The 18,623-nt window shown below is 29.6% G+C and overlaps 1 protein-coding gene across 24 annotated transcripts in view; it reads right to left on the bottom strand.

Moving 5' to 3' along the window:
• Window positions 1–1,376: 1,376 nt before the first annotated feature.
• LOC145285804 (protein phosphatase 1 regulatory subunit 12B-like) overlaps window positions 1,377–18,623 on the bottom strand; it is a 359,611-nt gene continuing 342,364 nt past the window's right edge. For 13 of the 24 annotated variants that reach the window (XM_080134188.1, XM_080134192.1, XM_080134190.1 and 10 more), the window contains 2 exons: window positions 10,603–10,689; window positions 1,929–2,148 (listed from right to left, as the gene is read on the bottom strand). In XM_080134188.1, the coding sequence (XP_079990314.1) occupies window positions 10,603–10,689 (87 nt within the window). In that variant the 3' untranslated portion in view covers window positions 1,929–2,148. Of the gene's footprint in view, window positions 2,149–10,602; window positions 10,690–18,623 lie in introns of all 24 variants that reach the window. The other 11 variants (XM_080134189.1, XM_080134193.1, XM_080134191.1 and 8 more) reach the window with 1 other exon arrangement.

The following is an 18,623-nucleotide window of genomic DNA, read 5'->3' as shown; positions in this document are numbered from 1 at the left end:
TAAAGAAGAAAAATAAAGGAAAGAAATGCTTAGTCTAAAAAAAAAGAAAAAAAAAAAGATTAAAAAATACACCCACATATATTAATCCTCACAAATGTATGAATGAACAATATATATGTAAAAAAAAAAAAAAAATGGTGGGAGGCAAAAGTAACTGCTGCTAAACTAATTTCATATTATACATCAAGTTAGATACAAGATAAAATAACCAACTTTTAGCATACACATCATTTCGCAGATTAATAAAAATCAATAAAACCCTTTTCTTTTTAAAGATTTTATTCAGGCTTTTACTTATGACAACAATTAGTCCATCTTGTGAGGTTTTTCAAATAATGAGCTTTTATTTATTTTTTTTTAATATTTAGGAATTAAAAAAAAAACCCAAAACTGACGGCCATTTTATTCATTGGCTAAATGTTTTAAAAGGAGGCCAGCAGTTTAAATGCTACAGAAGAGGAGAAATTGATTTCCATTGTTTCCTCCCATTCGTCTTTCTTGCATGGTTATATTTTGTGACAGAAATTTTAGCAAATCAATATTTTTGATATTTGGGGTGAATAAAAAAAAGGAAAACCGCTTTCATTGACTTAATTATTTCAGGGTAATTAATTGTAACTATAAGAACTAAATTCGAAAATTACCGAAGACAGCTGAATTGATTGCAAATATATAAAAAAATAAAACTTTAATCTTTCTCAATCAAAAACAAAGTTTCTTCATCCCTGACTTTAGATTTAGTATTTAGTCATAGACAAAACTATTAAAAAAAATGCGTTTTATTCTTAACTTGAAAACCAATTTCAGCGATACTCTTTTCCTTTGATGTTTTGGATAGTATATCGAAAAACCAGCCTGAGTTGCGATTTGACATGGTAAAAATTAGACTAAACGAGAATCTTAAGCTTTGTTAGAAAAGCGCAAGGAAGTAAAAATTTTATTGCACAAGCAGCAGTACTTGTCCCACCAAATATTCAGATGAGCTAACAGAAGTGTGGAAAACAAAAATTACCAAGTCAAACACAATCAACAGAAATTCAAAGAAATTCTTCAAGGGAAAACAGTTAAAAAAAAAAAAAAAAAAAAAAAAGAAGAGGAAGTATTACTCGCAATAGAAGTGAGGGGGGGGGGAATTGTATCTTCTTTTCTTTTCTACTTTAGGTATGAATCGAACTTTAGATAAAACAAATGTCTTAGTAGGAATACCAACTTTCACTTCTGTTTTTTAAAAACTGTAGAAATACACACACACACACACACACACACACACACACACACACACACACACACACACCTATATAAGATAAAGAAAAGGTTGAATAGTGATGACCAACATCTTTAAACAATTGTTTCCACATTTTGTCTTTTTAAGCAAATTTTTTTCTATTTTTTCATTAATTTTTTTTTTCTTCATACCGAGAGGATTAGTTACCTAGTTTGTTTTGGATCTGAAACACACACATATATATATATTCCTATAATTTTTGATTGATGCCAGTTAGACACTTCTGATGATCGGTGATACCATGAAACTGCAGTAAAGTGTCAAGGCCAAATACATTTTCTTATATATATATATAACACCCACCCAACTCTAGGTGTATCATCGCACGGATGGCAGGATAGCTAACAGGTAGAATCGGGCATTAAAAGAACATTGAAAACTTGTAAAGAAGTGAAGAGAAGATAGAAAATAAAATATGAATTTAGTTTGCATATACAAGTTGAGAGTATTTTATAAAGAAACCTATCATGTGTGTGTGTGTGGCTGTGCAAGTTCACTTTTAAAGATAAAAGAGGAGAGGGGGGTGGGGGTGGAAATAGGTTTGACAATACTTGATTTATTTGTATAATTTTTTTAATTATTTTGGAAGACATCAAAATTGTAATTGTCTTCCTCAGTTGAAGATCAACCAATTATTACCTAATTTTTTTTTTCTGCTTTTCTTTTTCTTTTTTTTTTTTGTACAGGTCTAAAAAGAAGAGGAGAAGGAAGAAGAAAAAGAATAAAATAAGGCAATATTATAAACAAAGCAGCTTTTTTTTTCCCCTCCCCCGGGGTTACTTTGAGAGTTTGCTTATTACTCTGATCAATGCCCCATTCTCTTCTTTTAGGCGTGTGTTCATTGACCGTAAATTCTCCATTTCCTGTAAAGAAAACAAAAATTAGATTCAATTAAATATCAATTGTATTGTAATTTGTTACCAAAAATAAATAAAAATACAAATATAAATTTTATCTGTTTAAATAAAACTAAAAATAAATCTACAAAGAAACATTTTCAAATTTCAATTATATGGTGAAAAAAATGGAAAAAAAAAATGAAGTGGAAAATTCAAATCTGATAAAAAAAAAAAAAAAAAAAAAAAAAAAAAAAAGAAAATTCACAAAACATAAAAATGAGTTTTTAATTTGAAATAATTTGAATTTGAAAATCTAGCATAAACAAGCAAAACAAAAAATAAAAAGATTTGGAATACTATGCAAAATATGAAGAGAAACTTTAAAAAATTCATCCAACAAAATTTCGCACACCACAACACTGAAATTGATAACTTTGTTTCATTAAAAATATATGCACTTTTCAAATTAGAATATATTTTAAAATACAAAATTCCTGATAATATATGCTAATAAATAGGATGTGATTATTACTTTGTTGAATGATATTCTGGAATTAAATTAACTGAAGGTGGTTGAAAGAAAAATATTACAGATAAAAATTTTATTCTTTTTATATATAACTAAGCCATCATGTTTGAAAATTTATTTTAATGTTTACATAGTTTTATTCATTTTATGGTATATGAACAGCATTTGTGTTACTTAATACCGAAACAATATAGATATCATATTTTACATGCCAACATTTATTGGACATTTTTTAGAAATTGATTTCCATACTAACCTAGTCTGGTTAGGCCTTTATCTTTCTCTCTTCCTTCCATATTTTCCTTGGCTTTCCCCTGCCAACTGAACCTGCTACCTCAATTGTTTTACATCTACTAACCAAAGAAACTTTCATTCTTTCGATGTGACCAAACCAACAAAGTATCCCATTTTGCACACGTCACCCCTGTACTGCCCAGATGTAATCTTCTGAGTTCATCAGACCATATCTAATTTATTAATAATTACTTGTATATGATTATTTGAACCCAAATCAATAGAGAGAAGCTGGGAGGAGGAAGTTCGGAGTTCATATCTTTCTCCCAAAATGGTTTAGCATATAACCAACCACAATTGATCAGACAATAATTTAAATTGTGAATAGCTAATCACTAGAGCTGTGACAAGAAAATATTCTTATTGTTTTGACTCTCGAGTATATATCCGACACAGTTAATCAATTGAGAACCACATCACTCTATCTAAAAACGTATAAGATATTAACTGATATATACTCGAGAGTCAAAATAACGAAAAGAATAGTCTCTTGTCATAGCCCTACTAATCACATAGTAGATGACATTTATTTGGCCAATCACAGACTTCCAATGAAAATCATTAAAAATAGTAAATAAAAAAATTAAATAAAGAAATTATAGAAGCACAAACATGATCGCAAAAACAAAATCCGACAATTTTCCTTATTTTCAACAGAAAGGCGAGTTGAAAATATGAAGAAAAATAATACCCAAATCATTTGCAAAGGCAATACCTATACATATAAACATTTGTGACCAGAGATTTGTAAAATTATTTTTTCATTAAAAAGCGTTACCTGCATTAGTTTGAAAATATGAAAAATGAAAACTTAGATTAACTGAAAGATAAAAATCACAAATGGTCCAGTATTGAACAGTTATTAAAAAAAAAATCGTAACTTTGTATGTGTGAGAGAGAGAAACAACAACTTAAGATGAATTTCTTCACATTTGAAAATTAAAATATCGCACATTATGTCCTATTTATCAACTTTCCCTCTTCGTTTCGTTAGTCTTTTCCGAAAATTTTTTTTCATACCTATCAAAATCATTAAAATTTGATAAAAAACAAACATTGCTAATTCACTTTTTTTTTTCTTAGATCATTAAGCACAGGAACTTGAAATTTGATAGAAACGATTCTTGACTAATGCATATTGCCAGAAAAGGTTATATAGTTTCAATTATAAAAAAAGAAAATATATTACACACACACACATACATACACACACACACACACAAGTAAATGACAAGTCTATAATTCAAATTTCAAAATGTTGACCATCTTACAATTTATTCCTTTGAGTACATTGACGTGCACAATTCTTGACGGTACCTGTTTTGTAGCACAAAAATTCATAGATTGTTATAATTAAATGAATGATTTTGCGCTACAAAATAGGTGCTGTCAAGAATTGTGCATGTCTATGTACTTAAAGGAATAAATTGTAAGATGGTCAACATCTTGAAATTCGGAATATAGACTTTTGTCATTTATTTATTTATTATATGCTGTGTAATTACATTGAGCTTCATAAATTAAAAGATTGGTATAAATAAAGGGTGAAATATAATTTGAAAAAAAAACAAAAACAAAAAACAAAACATTTCCATATATATATATACACACACATACACACACTGTACTTTGGGGTAATGGCAGCAACTAAAAAAAAAGTGTTCTTTATATGTGTGGTTGCCAAAAGAAGACTTAGCTAATTGGCACAATTACCCCAAAGTACGGTGTGTATGTATATATATATATATATATATATATATATGCCAGTGGCATTCGTCCTATACAGCTAAACAAACTTCCTCTGGAGGAGAAAGTTTCATGAACATATTAAGTTCACTCACAAGTGGTCCCAGTCTTTAAGATATTAGATCATTTTGAGAATTCATTGACATAAAATCCTTTCTCATGCGAAAGAAATGTTTTACTTTGGAAATAAAATGGTGAATTTTGAGAAAACAAAATCATGATGTAACAAAATTTTGAATATTTTAACAAGAAAGGGAAAGGAAAATGTAAAGAAAAAGGAAACAAATTAGAAAAGACAAAATGATTATGTAAATTGAATGAGTGTTGGAAAACATTTAGAAATCAGGTTATGAAGAAGTGTGGGGGGGTAATTTAGTTGAGAAGATATAGAACGAGAAAAAAAAAATATTATGAATTGAATAAATTTATTTTTATTACTTTTTCATGTAGAAAAATAATCCTTAAATATCGGATTAATATATGTATATGATTAATATGAGTTATATACCTAAAATATATCGAGTTAAAAAAACAGATGAAATAGATATTCATAAAAAATATGAAAATTACAAATGTTTTTATATAGTATTAGGTTTATATTTCAAAGCGAAACAAAGTTTATGGTATTAGGGAGAGAGAGAGAGAGAAAATAGCAAAGAATTTTAAATTTAAGTTGATCATGCAAATATTTAACAGAAAAAAAAAAAAAAAAAATTTGAATAATAAAAAACAATGTCAGTGAAAAGCCAGACAAATCAAAATGTATTCTCCTTTCTCCCTTGCAGAAAATAATTTTTATTTCTGCTAAATATCCCCGTTATTTTTCTTAATGTTTTTATTTTTGCAAAACAAACAATTATCAAAATCAAAACTTAATCCTTTATCAAGCAAGCTTTTGCAGGGATTAAATTCTGGTAAGTTTTATTGGAAATTAAAATTGTGACTTGAATATCTGAGTAGTCAAAAAGAAAACAAATTTGAAAACTATCTCGTCAAGGGCGAGCAGACATGCCTTATTGAAAACAATAACTTAAAATAAATAAATGAATAAATAAAACCAAGACTTTATCAATAAATTTAACACAAGTTGAGACATGTTTTCTTATGCACTTTAAAATAAAGTTTGATAAGTTCAAAGTCTTCTTATGCGTTTAAAAATGAATATTTTAGTCTTGGTTCGATTACTTCAAGTGCTCATTACTACAATGAGAGCCCTCATAAAATATAACCATCGGGCGAGACATCTTTACTTAAAGTGTACATGCAAGCCTATTTAATCACTTAACTGTGTGAAAGTGTTCACAAATAAGCCTAGAGGGTTGAAAAAGGCAGGATTAACTGAAGATAATTTCAACTTTAAAATTTTAACATCACAAATTGTGTTTTGAATGTAAAATAACAAGCTTAAAAAAAAAAAAAACAAAAAAACAAACAAAACAAGAACAAAAACAAACAAAAAGGCTTTGTAAATTCAACAGATGTAGGTTTGGTATACAAAAATAAAAATATAAAATCCCATCATTTAATTTTTTCAATGAAAGTAAATTTTAAACTTTAAATTTGGTTTAATTGTCAAGTGTAAGCGTTCACACTTATACTTTAGAATTGTTATAGATGAAGATAATTTGTTTTATTTGGACTCCTAATCTGAAAACGTTTTAGTTGATGTTCAACATTCTTCAAAAGCATATTGTTGAGCTCTGGGATCTGTAGATTATTCTTATTCTGTCAGCCATGACTGGGTAGAAATCTTAAGTAATTTTAATTATATTACTAGTATAGCCTGTAATAAGGATTGAGCCCCCAAAAGATTGTCACTTAAAATGATTATTATTAAGCATTTTACCTGTTGCACCATGGGTTCATAAAGTGCTAAGTAACAGTTTTCTGGAGGTTGGAGGTTCAAGCCTTGCTAAGAATAAAATTTAAATTACTTAAAACTTGGGTCATGGTTGATAAAAGAACAATCTACTTGCAAAGATAAATAAGCATTCAATTTGAAATTCTGCATAAATTCTAGAGTTTAACGAGACACTTGAAAGCTAGTAAAAACACTCAAAATGAGAATAGTTTGTATGCTCCAAATTTCAATTATGTACAAAAAATTGAGAATTAAACAATAATTCTCCAATAAAGTCATTTGAAATATCTAAAAATTAATGTCTAAGAATAGCTCGCATTTTTGGAAATATTCATCTTCTATATAAATAAAATGAACTCATTTTTTCCCGTCGGATTTTGACATTAATAGGATTAAAAATCAAGATATTTCATGCAAATATAATATGCACAAACGGCAGAACAATATCTGAGGTGTGTTATAGTCTTATTATTTCTCAAATTCCTCGATAATCTTAGATTTCTATACTTTTTCTGCTGAGAAGTCACGGCCAAAATCGGTTAAGATCAATGGAAGTGGTAAAATATTTTCTCTCTAATAAATTCCTCCTCCCCCTGCCACCACTTAACACCGTTTGGGGATCGTTCACAAGGAACAATTGAGAAGAGAACACCGGTTTGGCTTCGTAGTTCTTTCATGTGAAGTTATTTAAAATCACTAAACTAAGCTGCAGTGCTCTGTGGCGTAGTGGTTAGCGTGCTGGACAATTCACATTATATTTTCACGTTCGTGCTGACCTACCGTAGTCGTTTTTTTTTTTTTTTTTTTTTCCCCTAAACAACTGGAATGGACTTTTCTTGGTGGGCGAACTGTTAACGTTGCAGATGATTTTGTTTTTTTTTCACACTTTATTTTCCTACTTTTACTCATGACTCTGGGTTTGATCCTTCCTACTTACCTACCATAACATTTTTTAACCCCCCCCCCGTCCCGGAAACAAACACTCGGGCAACGCCGGGTACCCCCGCTAGTAGATGTATAAAAAAAAAAAAAAAAAAAAAAAAAAAAACAAAAAAACAAAAAAAAAAAAAAATGAAAAAAGAACAAATCAAATCGTAATTTGGTACGAGTAGTCTCCCTTGAACCAATTGCAATAAGTTGGCAGACCTGTAGTCACCTAAAATAAGAAATAAAATACTGCCACAAAACATTCTAAAATGAAAAAAAAAAAAAAAAAAAAAAAAAAAAAAAACCAGTAACATTAATATTAAGTCAATTACTTTCATTTATTTCAATAAAAAAATTATATACTAAAAAAAAAAAAAAAGTCAAAAAGATGTAAAAAATAAAATAAAATAAAAAAGTAGGGAATGTTTTCAAAAGTGACTAATTATATCAAAATACTAAGATCTAACTAAAAAATATTTTGAATAAGGACTTATCCATTGTAGACTGACTAAACATAATCTCATCTCATGTATTTGTGCCAGGTAAAAAAAAAGTTGGATGAAAATCAAAACGATCTGAATTGTGGATCAATGAAATATGTAAAAAACCCAACTGTACATACAATCAAAACTAAAAAAGATGAAATACAAGAATGCAAATTGGAGACAAGAAACCTATGCAACCGTGTCCCACGGAAATGAGAACATCTGATCAGACTCAAAATATCCAAGTTCTCGTTCTTTTTTAATTGGACAAATGAGAAGTACACAAAGAAAAAAAAAAAACATGAACTAAAAGAAATTTTTAAATCCACTGATTCAGATTCAACAAAAGGAGGAAAAAAAAAATCTGAGGCAAGAATTTAGAAATAAATGGAAGGTAAATATGACCGATATTGCGATGCTAAATACAACAGAGGAAGGAAAAAAGGTTTTTTGTAATCAATTTACAAATATTTCAGATGCTCAGATGTCAAACAATTTAAAACATTTATGTATTTGAAGTTTCAAGTAACACTATACATTGGCTTGATCCTCCATTGATGCCTTCGGTTTCACAGAAACTCTGAAAACTCAACCCACTGTTTTTTCAGTTTATATTGTGATGGTAATTAAAACATTGGCTAAAGAATTGGTTACATATATTTAGCATTATGGATTGAATTTTCAGGGATTTTGTGAAACCGAAAATATCAATAGACAATCAAACTAGTGTGTAATGTTCTTTGGGGAGGGGGGGGAGGGAATGCTCTTGCATAAGTAATTGAGCATTCTGGTTATTTTTGCAATAATTCTAAATTACTTTATGTGTGTGTGCGTGTATGTGTAATGTGTTTTTTTTTTTTAAGTTTAGGAAAAATGTCGATGCTCAATTACATATTTGAGAGCATATTTTTTATCATTATTTCAAAGAATACTATAAGTTGGATAGTCCATCTGTGGTTTTACAGAAGCATAGAAACACTATCCCCAGGGCTAAAGATACCTCAGTTGATGCTATAATATTAACCTAACATTTACTGAAGAATGGTATGCATGGTAACTTCAGCCCTGTGGGTTAAGTTTCTAGGGTTTCTGTGAAACCACAGGTATCGATGAACCATCAAACTAACATATAGTGTTCTTTGTAAAAACAAAAAACTGGTTCTTTTTAATTTTAGTTTGCCATATTGTCATATCAAAGGAGATAACTTATTTTAGAATGACAAGATTTTAATATAACTAAAATAGGAATTAATAAGTTTCCAATTAAAAATTGAAAACAACCAAATTTTTTATGTAACAATAAAAAAAATCTTAATAGCTATTGCAATAAAAAATTACAAATAACAATATGAAAAATATGTATCCATGTTGACCAACTTTTTTTATCACTAACCCTAAGTCTGAGTGGCAACATCTTAAAATTATACCTAATCACCTAACAATTGTGTGGACTTAGGTTTAGTGACAAAAAAAAGTTAACGTTAATATTTGATATTGAGATATGTTATCTCCCTTGATATAAAATTTGGTTCTTCTGCGTTATTGTAGCGAAATTTGAAAATTGAAATATTGAATTTCAAGTGAAACTTGTATTTCCTGAATTGTTATGTCACAGCAATGAACATATCAAAAAAATTACAATAAGGTAGAAAATTATTAGTGAAAACAGTTTTTGAAGACAATTAACAAAAATTAAGTTTTGCTAAATTTGCCGTAAATTTTTGGTTTTCAGAAAATATTTACCTCCCTTTTGTTAGTTTTTTTTATTAAAATTTTATATTTTTTTTGCAAAATTCAATTTTTACTAATTGTCTTCGAAAACTATTTTTCCAAATGGTTAATTTTTTACCTCATCCGTTTTCCATAATTTTTGGATATGTTCATTACTTTCATTGGTTTCACTCGAAATTCAATATTTCGATTTTCGTTACAATAACAAAAAATCTACAACATTGGCACCCTAAATTAAAAAAAAAGGGCCTAATTATTACTATAATAATTTTTTAATACCTACAGACACTAGTGTTTCATCCTTTCGGGAATCATCAGTGCAGGATGACACACACACACACACACACACATATTATATATATATATATATATATATATATATATGCATACATATATGTCACCCTGTATATATTATATATAATTATACACACTCACTTTCACGATAATAGTTTGTGTGCCTATGAAATCATTAATTAGATCAATACAAAAAGATAGCCTTTTCATAATTTGTGCAAGATTTATCCAGGATCTGCTTGGTTGACTAACCAAATCTATTATGGCTATTATTTTAATCTAATAATTTCAACAAATTTTAATTCAGTGCAATGGTAACTAAATATAAGAGTGGGGGGGGTATAATCTAATATGAATCTCGGTCAAAAGAAAAACAAAAGATGAAGAGGCAATAATAATGATGGTTTGTGTTAAAAAAAAAAAAAAAAAGGAAAGAAGTTTACAAGCGTGAGCAAATGTATCATGCTAGGTCAGTTTTGGTAATCCGTAATCGTAAAGCAGGTTATATTAAATACAAAAAGATGAAAACATGCTGGGAACCACAACAGATGGAGAAAGTAGGTTTTATTTTCAAGTTTGTTTCATTGATGTTTGAGGCACACTCAATTTACCTATCTGGAAAGTTTGGAGATGACCCTAGCCAAAGCTCGATTTTCTTCCTTAAGTTTTGCGTTGTCGGCTTTAAACTTTTCAAAATGCTGGAAAGAATAAACAAGCTGTAACAAGGGAGGGAAAAACAAACGGGGCAAAAAAAAAAAAAATAAAATAAATTGATACACAAAGAAAAAAAAAAAAAACAATATGGAGGAAAACAGGCTCCAAATACGTTCACTAATACAACAGCAACTACTGCAGAAATAAAAGATACCCCCCCCCCTTTATATAAATTTATCTTCCATCTAATTATCAAAATTTATATAATTGCATTAAAATTCTTCAGCTATATTTATACAGCATTAGCTTTAGTAATACAATTGCTGGAATATGTTTCTGGAATTTTACCATTTAATATTGTTTATTACGTTTCTGAATTTTTTAGATGAGGATTAATTCATAGTATTTACATTCTCCAGACTAGTGTTTTCATCTTGAGTGTTATTCTCACAATGTTTTCATCAACATAACTTCTGACCATCTTCAGATATATCTTGTCGAACTCAGGAATGTGTACAAAATTTCGAACGAAACCCATTATTTAATCCATGGAGATGGGTTTTTTTTTTTTTTTTTTTTTTTAATTTTTTTTTTTACAAAGGCATCACCACATTATCAAGGCCCAGAGGCCACTCAAGGATAAGGGTTAAAGAGTGTACAGTAGAAATTGGTCAATATAGTAATCATTAGTAATGAAAATTTGGTAAATTTAATAACTTATATGGAACGGCTCATCAAGAACTTATTTACTTTAGACTTGAACACAACCATATTGTAGTCAGCCGGAAAGCAGGAAAACGGAAGACAATGGTATAATATGGTATAATATCATTCTGTCAGCCATGGCTGGGTAGAAGTCCTAAGTAATTCGCAATCGTATTTTGGGTGTCGCTTGCACTGAGGATTGAACCTTCAACCTCCAGAAGAGTAACTTTTACAACTGAAATTCATCAAGTACTCTATCCACTGCACTAAAGGTCCTTATGGATTCCAGAGTTTGACAAAATACACCTTAAGTTTGGAGGTTACATTCACTGAAACGTGAAAATAACACTCAAGATGAGATCAGTAGTCCAAATAATCGAAATAATATGAATGGAATTAAGAGAAGAAAAACAAAACTTTATTCTGAGTAAGGGATGTAAGCATGAAGAATGCAACCCCATTTTATTTCGCATTACATTTTAATAGATTGGACAGCTTAGAAAGGAAAAACTCAATGACAGAAATGTTAACTAATGATTACTTGAGGAAATTTATTCAGTAAAAATCCATCATCTTCTAAATTTCAAAGTTGAAAAAAAAAAAAAATCAAAAAAAAATCACATATTTTCATCTTTCAAGGAAAACCTAATTTACTTGAAATTAAATTTAACATTTTGTTTTTGTGAATATTTACAAAAATAAAAACATTTTGATGGAAATCAAATTTTATGCAACAAATTAAAAAACAATGCAACTGCAGACATTTTTCATTTGATGTATTTATTGGCTGCAATATTAAAAAAAAAAAAAAAAAAAAAAAAAAAAAATGGCTTAAAATGATTTCTGAATTTCTCAGGAGAGAAAACAAGTTTCTGGCCAAAAAAAAATCTAACTTAAAATCAGACCAAGTTTTATGGCGTCTGCATGTAGGTGACGTGTGCATATTTTAAATGTATTTTTGGTTGAAGTAGAATAAATTTTGCAAAATCTTTTTAATACAAAGACCTTATATAACTTGAAACAAATTTCAATATTTTCAATTGAATATTAAATACTAGGAATCTCATAACCGTATACAAAGGAGCCTGTCAGTTTCTTCATATTTCATTCAATTTAACCTCTTTGCTGTCAGATTATTTCTAATTTTGTAACATTTTCTTACAAAACTTGTCAAATTTAAATAACTGCCGTTGTATTTAGTTAATACAAACTGACCAAGATGTGCTACAAGCTGTAAACACACGAGAGATACGAGAAAAAGTCTTCAATAGTTATGTATAAATTCAGTATCCATGTAGACAGTTGAAAAGGGCAACTTTAGCTCAACATTATCTGATGCAACTCAAATGCCATGATTTTCTAAAAAAAAAAAAAAAAAAAATTCAAATTGAACTTGGTCTAAGATTTTTTTTCATTAAAAATCCAAAACAATTGGAAACTAAAATTTCTTACAAAAAATGCAAGTTTCACTATGTGCAACAAACTAAGGTACGATCACTGGCTGATGATTTTCTATTCGTGCAATCTCAACATAATTTAAAAAAAAAAATCTGTTTATTCATCCAAAACAAAGTGCAGTGCCACTAAGTCTTAAGGGGCTACTATTTGGGACCAAGTTTGTGGGGATACTATATAGGGAGTTGAGCAGTGTTCTACATTATACTTAAACTTCTGCATGTCAGTACAGTCAGAGAAGTATGGGCCTGAGAGGGAATTTCAAAGTCTAGCAGTTCGAGGAAAGAAGCTATTTAAGTACAAGGTTTTCCGGCATCTAGTGATCTCTACGGTGTAAGGGTGGGATTTTGCTGCTTGTTGGGTTTGTTGGAGGCATTTATGTTGAGGGGGTATCAATGCTTTGAGTTCATCTGAGCACCTTCCATTAAAGTACTTGTAAAACAGGCACAGGGATGCAACATTTCGGCGATGGGGCAGAGGTTGGAATTTGGCTGTAGATTTAGTCACACAATATTCAGCCATAAAGATTATACGAAATTGAGTTTATTTTTGGCAAAACATCAAAGCATATCTGCCAAAAATTAACATTTTTTTTTAAGCTTGACAAAAAATAATTCTTACAAAAATGTTCAGACTACGAGGTCTATCCTTACAGCATTTACCTTCTTTCTGAAAAGGAATTAGTTTACTGTTAGTCGCCTGAGGTGCCCCTATCTGGAAATGCCTGGTTGTCTAGAGTCAGAGGTTGCTTGAATGATCTACCGAAATTGCACAAATAGGAAATCAGCAAGAGTTAATGGTCGTGCCTTTATTTGTTGTACATGAATAATAAACGTTAAATGAAAAGAACAAAAAAAAAATATTTTGTTTTTTCAGATTAAAAAAATTACAAGCACAAAATGATGCATTTTTATCCACGTCATTCATGTCACATGGATTTATCAACAAGTTATCACCTTTTTATTACATTTGAGTGACAGCAGTTACAGTGTCAGGCTAAACTCATTCCTTTCAGATGTCGATACTGAATTTACACATGGAAAAAAAAACAAACAAAAACAAAATCCCAATAAAATGCACTTCTTAGAAATATGTGAGAAGAAGAAATCTGCTTGGATATTTTCTATTTAAAAATCTTACAGCTGAAGCAAAGAGATTACTAAACAATTTATCATGCAAATGCCGTGCTTATCATTTTTGTTGTTATCATTAATGATACAAAATTGATTAATTTCCATACAATGTGAACATGACCACTACAAGGAGAAATGGGAAATTAGAGGGAGAGTCTATAGCCACACGAAATTAAATTTTTTTCAGCCAGCCATGCAGAGGAGAAGGACCAGCACATAACAGATGAGAAACATATGAAAAGGTGGACACAAGATGAGTTTTCTTATTTCGATCTTACTATTACAAATAAGAACCAAAAATGCTGAGCATAATTTTTTTGTTTTTCAATGTTAAAAGTTTTGATGTGACTAGAAAACCCCTCTTTTTTAATTTAAAATATCTTTTGTTTTTGTTTCATTTATGGAAACAATATCAAATATTTGTGTATTTGGAATGGATCAAATCAAAATATAGCTTTCAGTCTTTTTTTTTTATTTATTTATCAAGATTATACTGGGTTTTATTTTGGTGTGGTAAAAAAAAAAAAAAAAAAAAAAAAAAACGAATATAGGAAAATAAAAGAGTATCCAAGAAAATAATATTATATCGTCCAAGAAAATAATATTATATCGTCCAAGAAAATAATATTATATCGTCCAAGAAAATAATAATATTGCAAAAGAAATAAAAAAAAGAACAATGAATTTTATCAACACCTACAAAAGGTAATATATCATCTTATAAATTAATCTCTAATCAGTCTTAAAATTATTGTTCCAATTCTTTTGTTGACCGACATGCAGAAATCGGCCGTTCAATTTTTGCATGCAGCATTTTTTTGTCATATGCCAAATTTATGAAATAGAAATTTATAGGTTTTCAAAACTGGTTGCTAATATTGTGATAAAGTCTTGTAGAAAACCCAAAGGAAATGATATCTGCTGAAAATTAATAAAAAGGTATGAAAAGATCGAAGACCATTAGACTGATTTCAATCTGCGCAACTTTTTACAGACAATGTTAATGTAAGGTTAAATGAATGTTGCTTATTTTTTGCATTTGTATAATAAAATTAAAGAAATCCCTTTTTTGTTGTCCAAGATTCATTGAATTTTTTTTTCATGTAAATGCCTTTAATATTTGCTTGTCATACTTTGTTTTGCTCTACAACAAGACATACACAAAAGAATGATGAGGAAAATGTCAGTTCCAGAAAAATTGCCGTAATAATTGAAAGAAATTGTGGCTATAAATAGTCAGTGTCAATCAACCGTCTAGATCGATGTTCACTAAGGTAATACTTCTCATTCCTCCATTCTAAGTTGTTAAGTTAGTTTTTATAAGTCAAATTTGACTTTCTAGTTCGTTTGCACAGCAGGGAATCGATTAAATACAGATTTCCACATTTGGTCACTTTTATAAACTTATTTTGTTTGATTTCTCCATCCCAGATCCATTCAGAGTCAGTAAATAGAGAGGATCACTGTATATTTCAGGTACAAATATAATTGAAAGTAAGGCAAACTATATTCCGTGGTTTGTTACAGATAGCAAGGAAGCCACATATTCAATACAAGTTCAAGTGTAACATGTACCGACATCTTGCTGCCCAACTCCCCACATAGTACCCCTGTAGCTTATGTCCTTGATAGTAGCCCCCTACATCAAAGTGGCAATGTGCCTTGTTTGAGGTGAAAATGTAATAAAAAAAATGAATAAATAAATAAAAAAAACAAATTCCAACAAAGAAAAAAAGAAAAAAAAAAAAGAAAAAAGGAGGTAAATGTACACACACCAAGAGGTTCACAAAATTAGAGAAGAAAAGTTTAGGAGATGACGACTTTCAAGAACAGAGTTTGATTAAAAAAAAAAAAAAAAAATGTTGCCACCAAAAGAGTTTTGAGAAGATAATTACAACCGATGATAGTCAATGTCAGACTTACATCTGGCCAACTCTGCAATGGTTGAGAAAATGAAAACTTTTTTTTTCAAGTACCCTGTTATACTTCGTTTGTATAAAAAAAAAATAAGAAAAAGTAGAAACTTTGAAGGAAATTTAGGCACTTCAGTCGGCATTTTTTTTTTTTTAGGAAAAAAAGAAAACTAAAAACTAAACTCTTAAAATGATAAAACAAAGATGCAATTTTAAAAAAATCTGTTTATCATGTAAAATAAGGTTTTTGAAATGCTTGATACAATCAAAATTAAAACAAGAGACCCAGGTATATCAATCTGTTAGTAATGGTGATTTGTTATTCGTTTGTGTGAAGCCAACTTCAAAGTCCAATACAGTTTACAATACAATTTCAGACTAACGTGCCATCTTTCAATATTCAATTTGTGTGCGTGGGGAGAGAGCACAATTTCCCTTCTGTTTTCATGAAACCATCCTCCAAGGCATTATCTTTTCCTAGGAGGAGGATTACTTCACTCTTGAGAGGAGTGCATTGTACTAGCTGTTCTATCGTCATAATACCATTTCCCATGCATTACTTCCTTCTTTTATAAGGAAGGCAGTGTAGTATATGTTCTATCATGATACCATCCTCCCAGGTATTTCCTCCTTGAGGGAGTAGTGTAATCTGTGTTATATTTATTACCAAGAATATGTGATCAGAAGGAGTTCATTGTTGCTAGTAAATATAATTGCAAATAATTATTACAAAACAAACAGTGCGTTAATATCCAATCGCTATTTTATTTTCGATTGGTAGAATTATACATGATTTTTCACTTTGCTTTATCAGCACAAATGAACTATAATACTTGACTTCTGTCTATAAACTTTTGAGAAAGTTTTAATCAGAGTTCAAATCGAGTTTGTTTCATAGGAGCTCTTTCACTTAGGAATGTTAGCAACTTTTATGTGGTCTCTTCCGTGGTTTCTTCCATTGTATAACTAGAAAGATATCAGGGAAATGAATGCCAACAACAATATTCTGAATATGAAATGAGTAATGCTTCACAACACCAGGCAGTTATATGCCACCATGAATAAAAAAAAAAAAAAGTAAAGTCTACGAGAGAAGTCAGTGAAGATGTAAGAAAATTCCAGAACTGTTGAAGAGCAAAATAAACAATTTTAAATTTGAAGAACATGTAAATAAACCAAGCTTAATAGATCCAGTTGAGAGTGAATTGCTTATCAAGTGTGATATATTTACTTTACTTACGAGAGAGAAAGTATGCAGAACTATGAAACAAAGGAAATAGAAATGTTGCAAAATCAGACAACATTCTGAAAGAAGCACCGAAAGCTGATGCACTGACAAATATAAAAAATGCTCCATACTTTCGTCCTTCCGTACTAGAAAGTTTGTTTGTTTAACCAGCACATCGACCTTCTTTGGGTCATTTAATGCTGTATATCATTCAAACACTACCTTGTTTAAATATATGATTAAGTGGCAGTTTTAGTCATTTAGAACTGCTTTAAAGCTTCATTGTTCACTCATTTTTCGACCAAATTTCAAACAATTATTACAGTCTATAGATTACCTTCTCGGCTATATTGTGAAACAAAAATAAAAAAAAAAAATTTTTTTTTCAATTTTTGTTCAGTAAAACAAAAGTTATGAATTTTCTGGTGTTCAAAATCATAAAAATATGTAAGGTGAGCTACGCTTTTTTTGACTGGTTTCCATAGCAACCACGTTGCTTCAGTGACTACTGTTGCTGCTGTCGCGGAAAGAAAGGTAAGAAGTGAAGCAGAGAGAATGAAAGCACGAAAGGGAGATAATAGAGAGGGGATTTTATTGAAAGCAGACAAGTGCTGTACATTGTTATTACATATGTATGGGGGCAAAAATACAAGACTGAAATCAAACAAAGAACAAGTGAATTTATTGGAAGGCTGGAAAAAATCATGGATTAGTTGTTAAAACTGGAAAAGAAAGGGACAAGATATTCTAGTAAAAAAATATAATAAATTTATAACTTAAAATATTGCAGCATTAAATTTTTTTTTAAAATTTATAACATACAATCAATTCTTAATGCTGCAATATTTTAAGCCATAAATTTATATTTTTTACTAGAATATCTTGTCCCTTTCTTTTCCAGTTCTAACAACTTGTCCTTTACTTTTCCATGTTTAAGTTTACCCATATTACTTTTTATGCTCGCATTTTTCTATTGTAATATATATATATATATATATATATATATATATATAGTTTAATTTCTTAGATGCTTTCGGAGTTGATTTTTGCTGGGTACATTCGAGTAACATTTTGGTATAGTTTGTTATTTGATGGTATTCATATTTTATGGTAAAGATTTGCTCTTTTTAGAAAATTTATACTGGATTTAGGGTTTCCTTTTTTTCGAAGAGTTCTTTTAAGTTTGTGGCCTTGTAGTAGTGTTGACGAATTTGTGTGAGGTCATAGCAGTCAAGTAAAAAGTGTTTCACTGTGTAAGGTTCGTGACATGGTATACATTTGGGAGGTTCTTCAATTTTTAGTATGTAGGAGTGAGTCATGTGTGTCCTGATATGTGATAAGACTACTTCTTTACATGGTTTTCTGGGATCTAACAGTTTTTTTTTTTTTTATAAGTATAAGTGTAATTTAGAATGTTTTGGCAATTGTTCCAGTTTTCTAGCCATTTCTTTGTAAGAAAATTGTTTATTGAAGGTTTGTAGTCCGTATATGGGACCTTTATGTCACTTATTTGGAGTTTTAGAGAATTTTCGGCTTCCATGCCA

The sequence above is a fragment of the Euprymna scolopes genome, chromosome 10, assembly GCF_053919585.1.
Source record: "Euprymna scolopes isolate OS-2025 chromosome 10, ASM5391958v1, whole genome shotgun sequence".
In the NCBI taxonomy this organism is placed as follows: domain Eukaryota; kingdom Metazoa; phylum Mollusca; class Cephalopoda; order Sepiida; family Sepiolidae; genus Euprymna; species Euprymna scolopes.
This window is presented reverse-complemented; position numbering and strand designations above follow the sequence as displayed.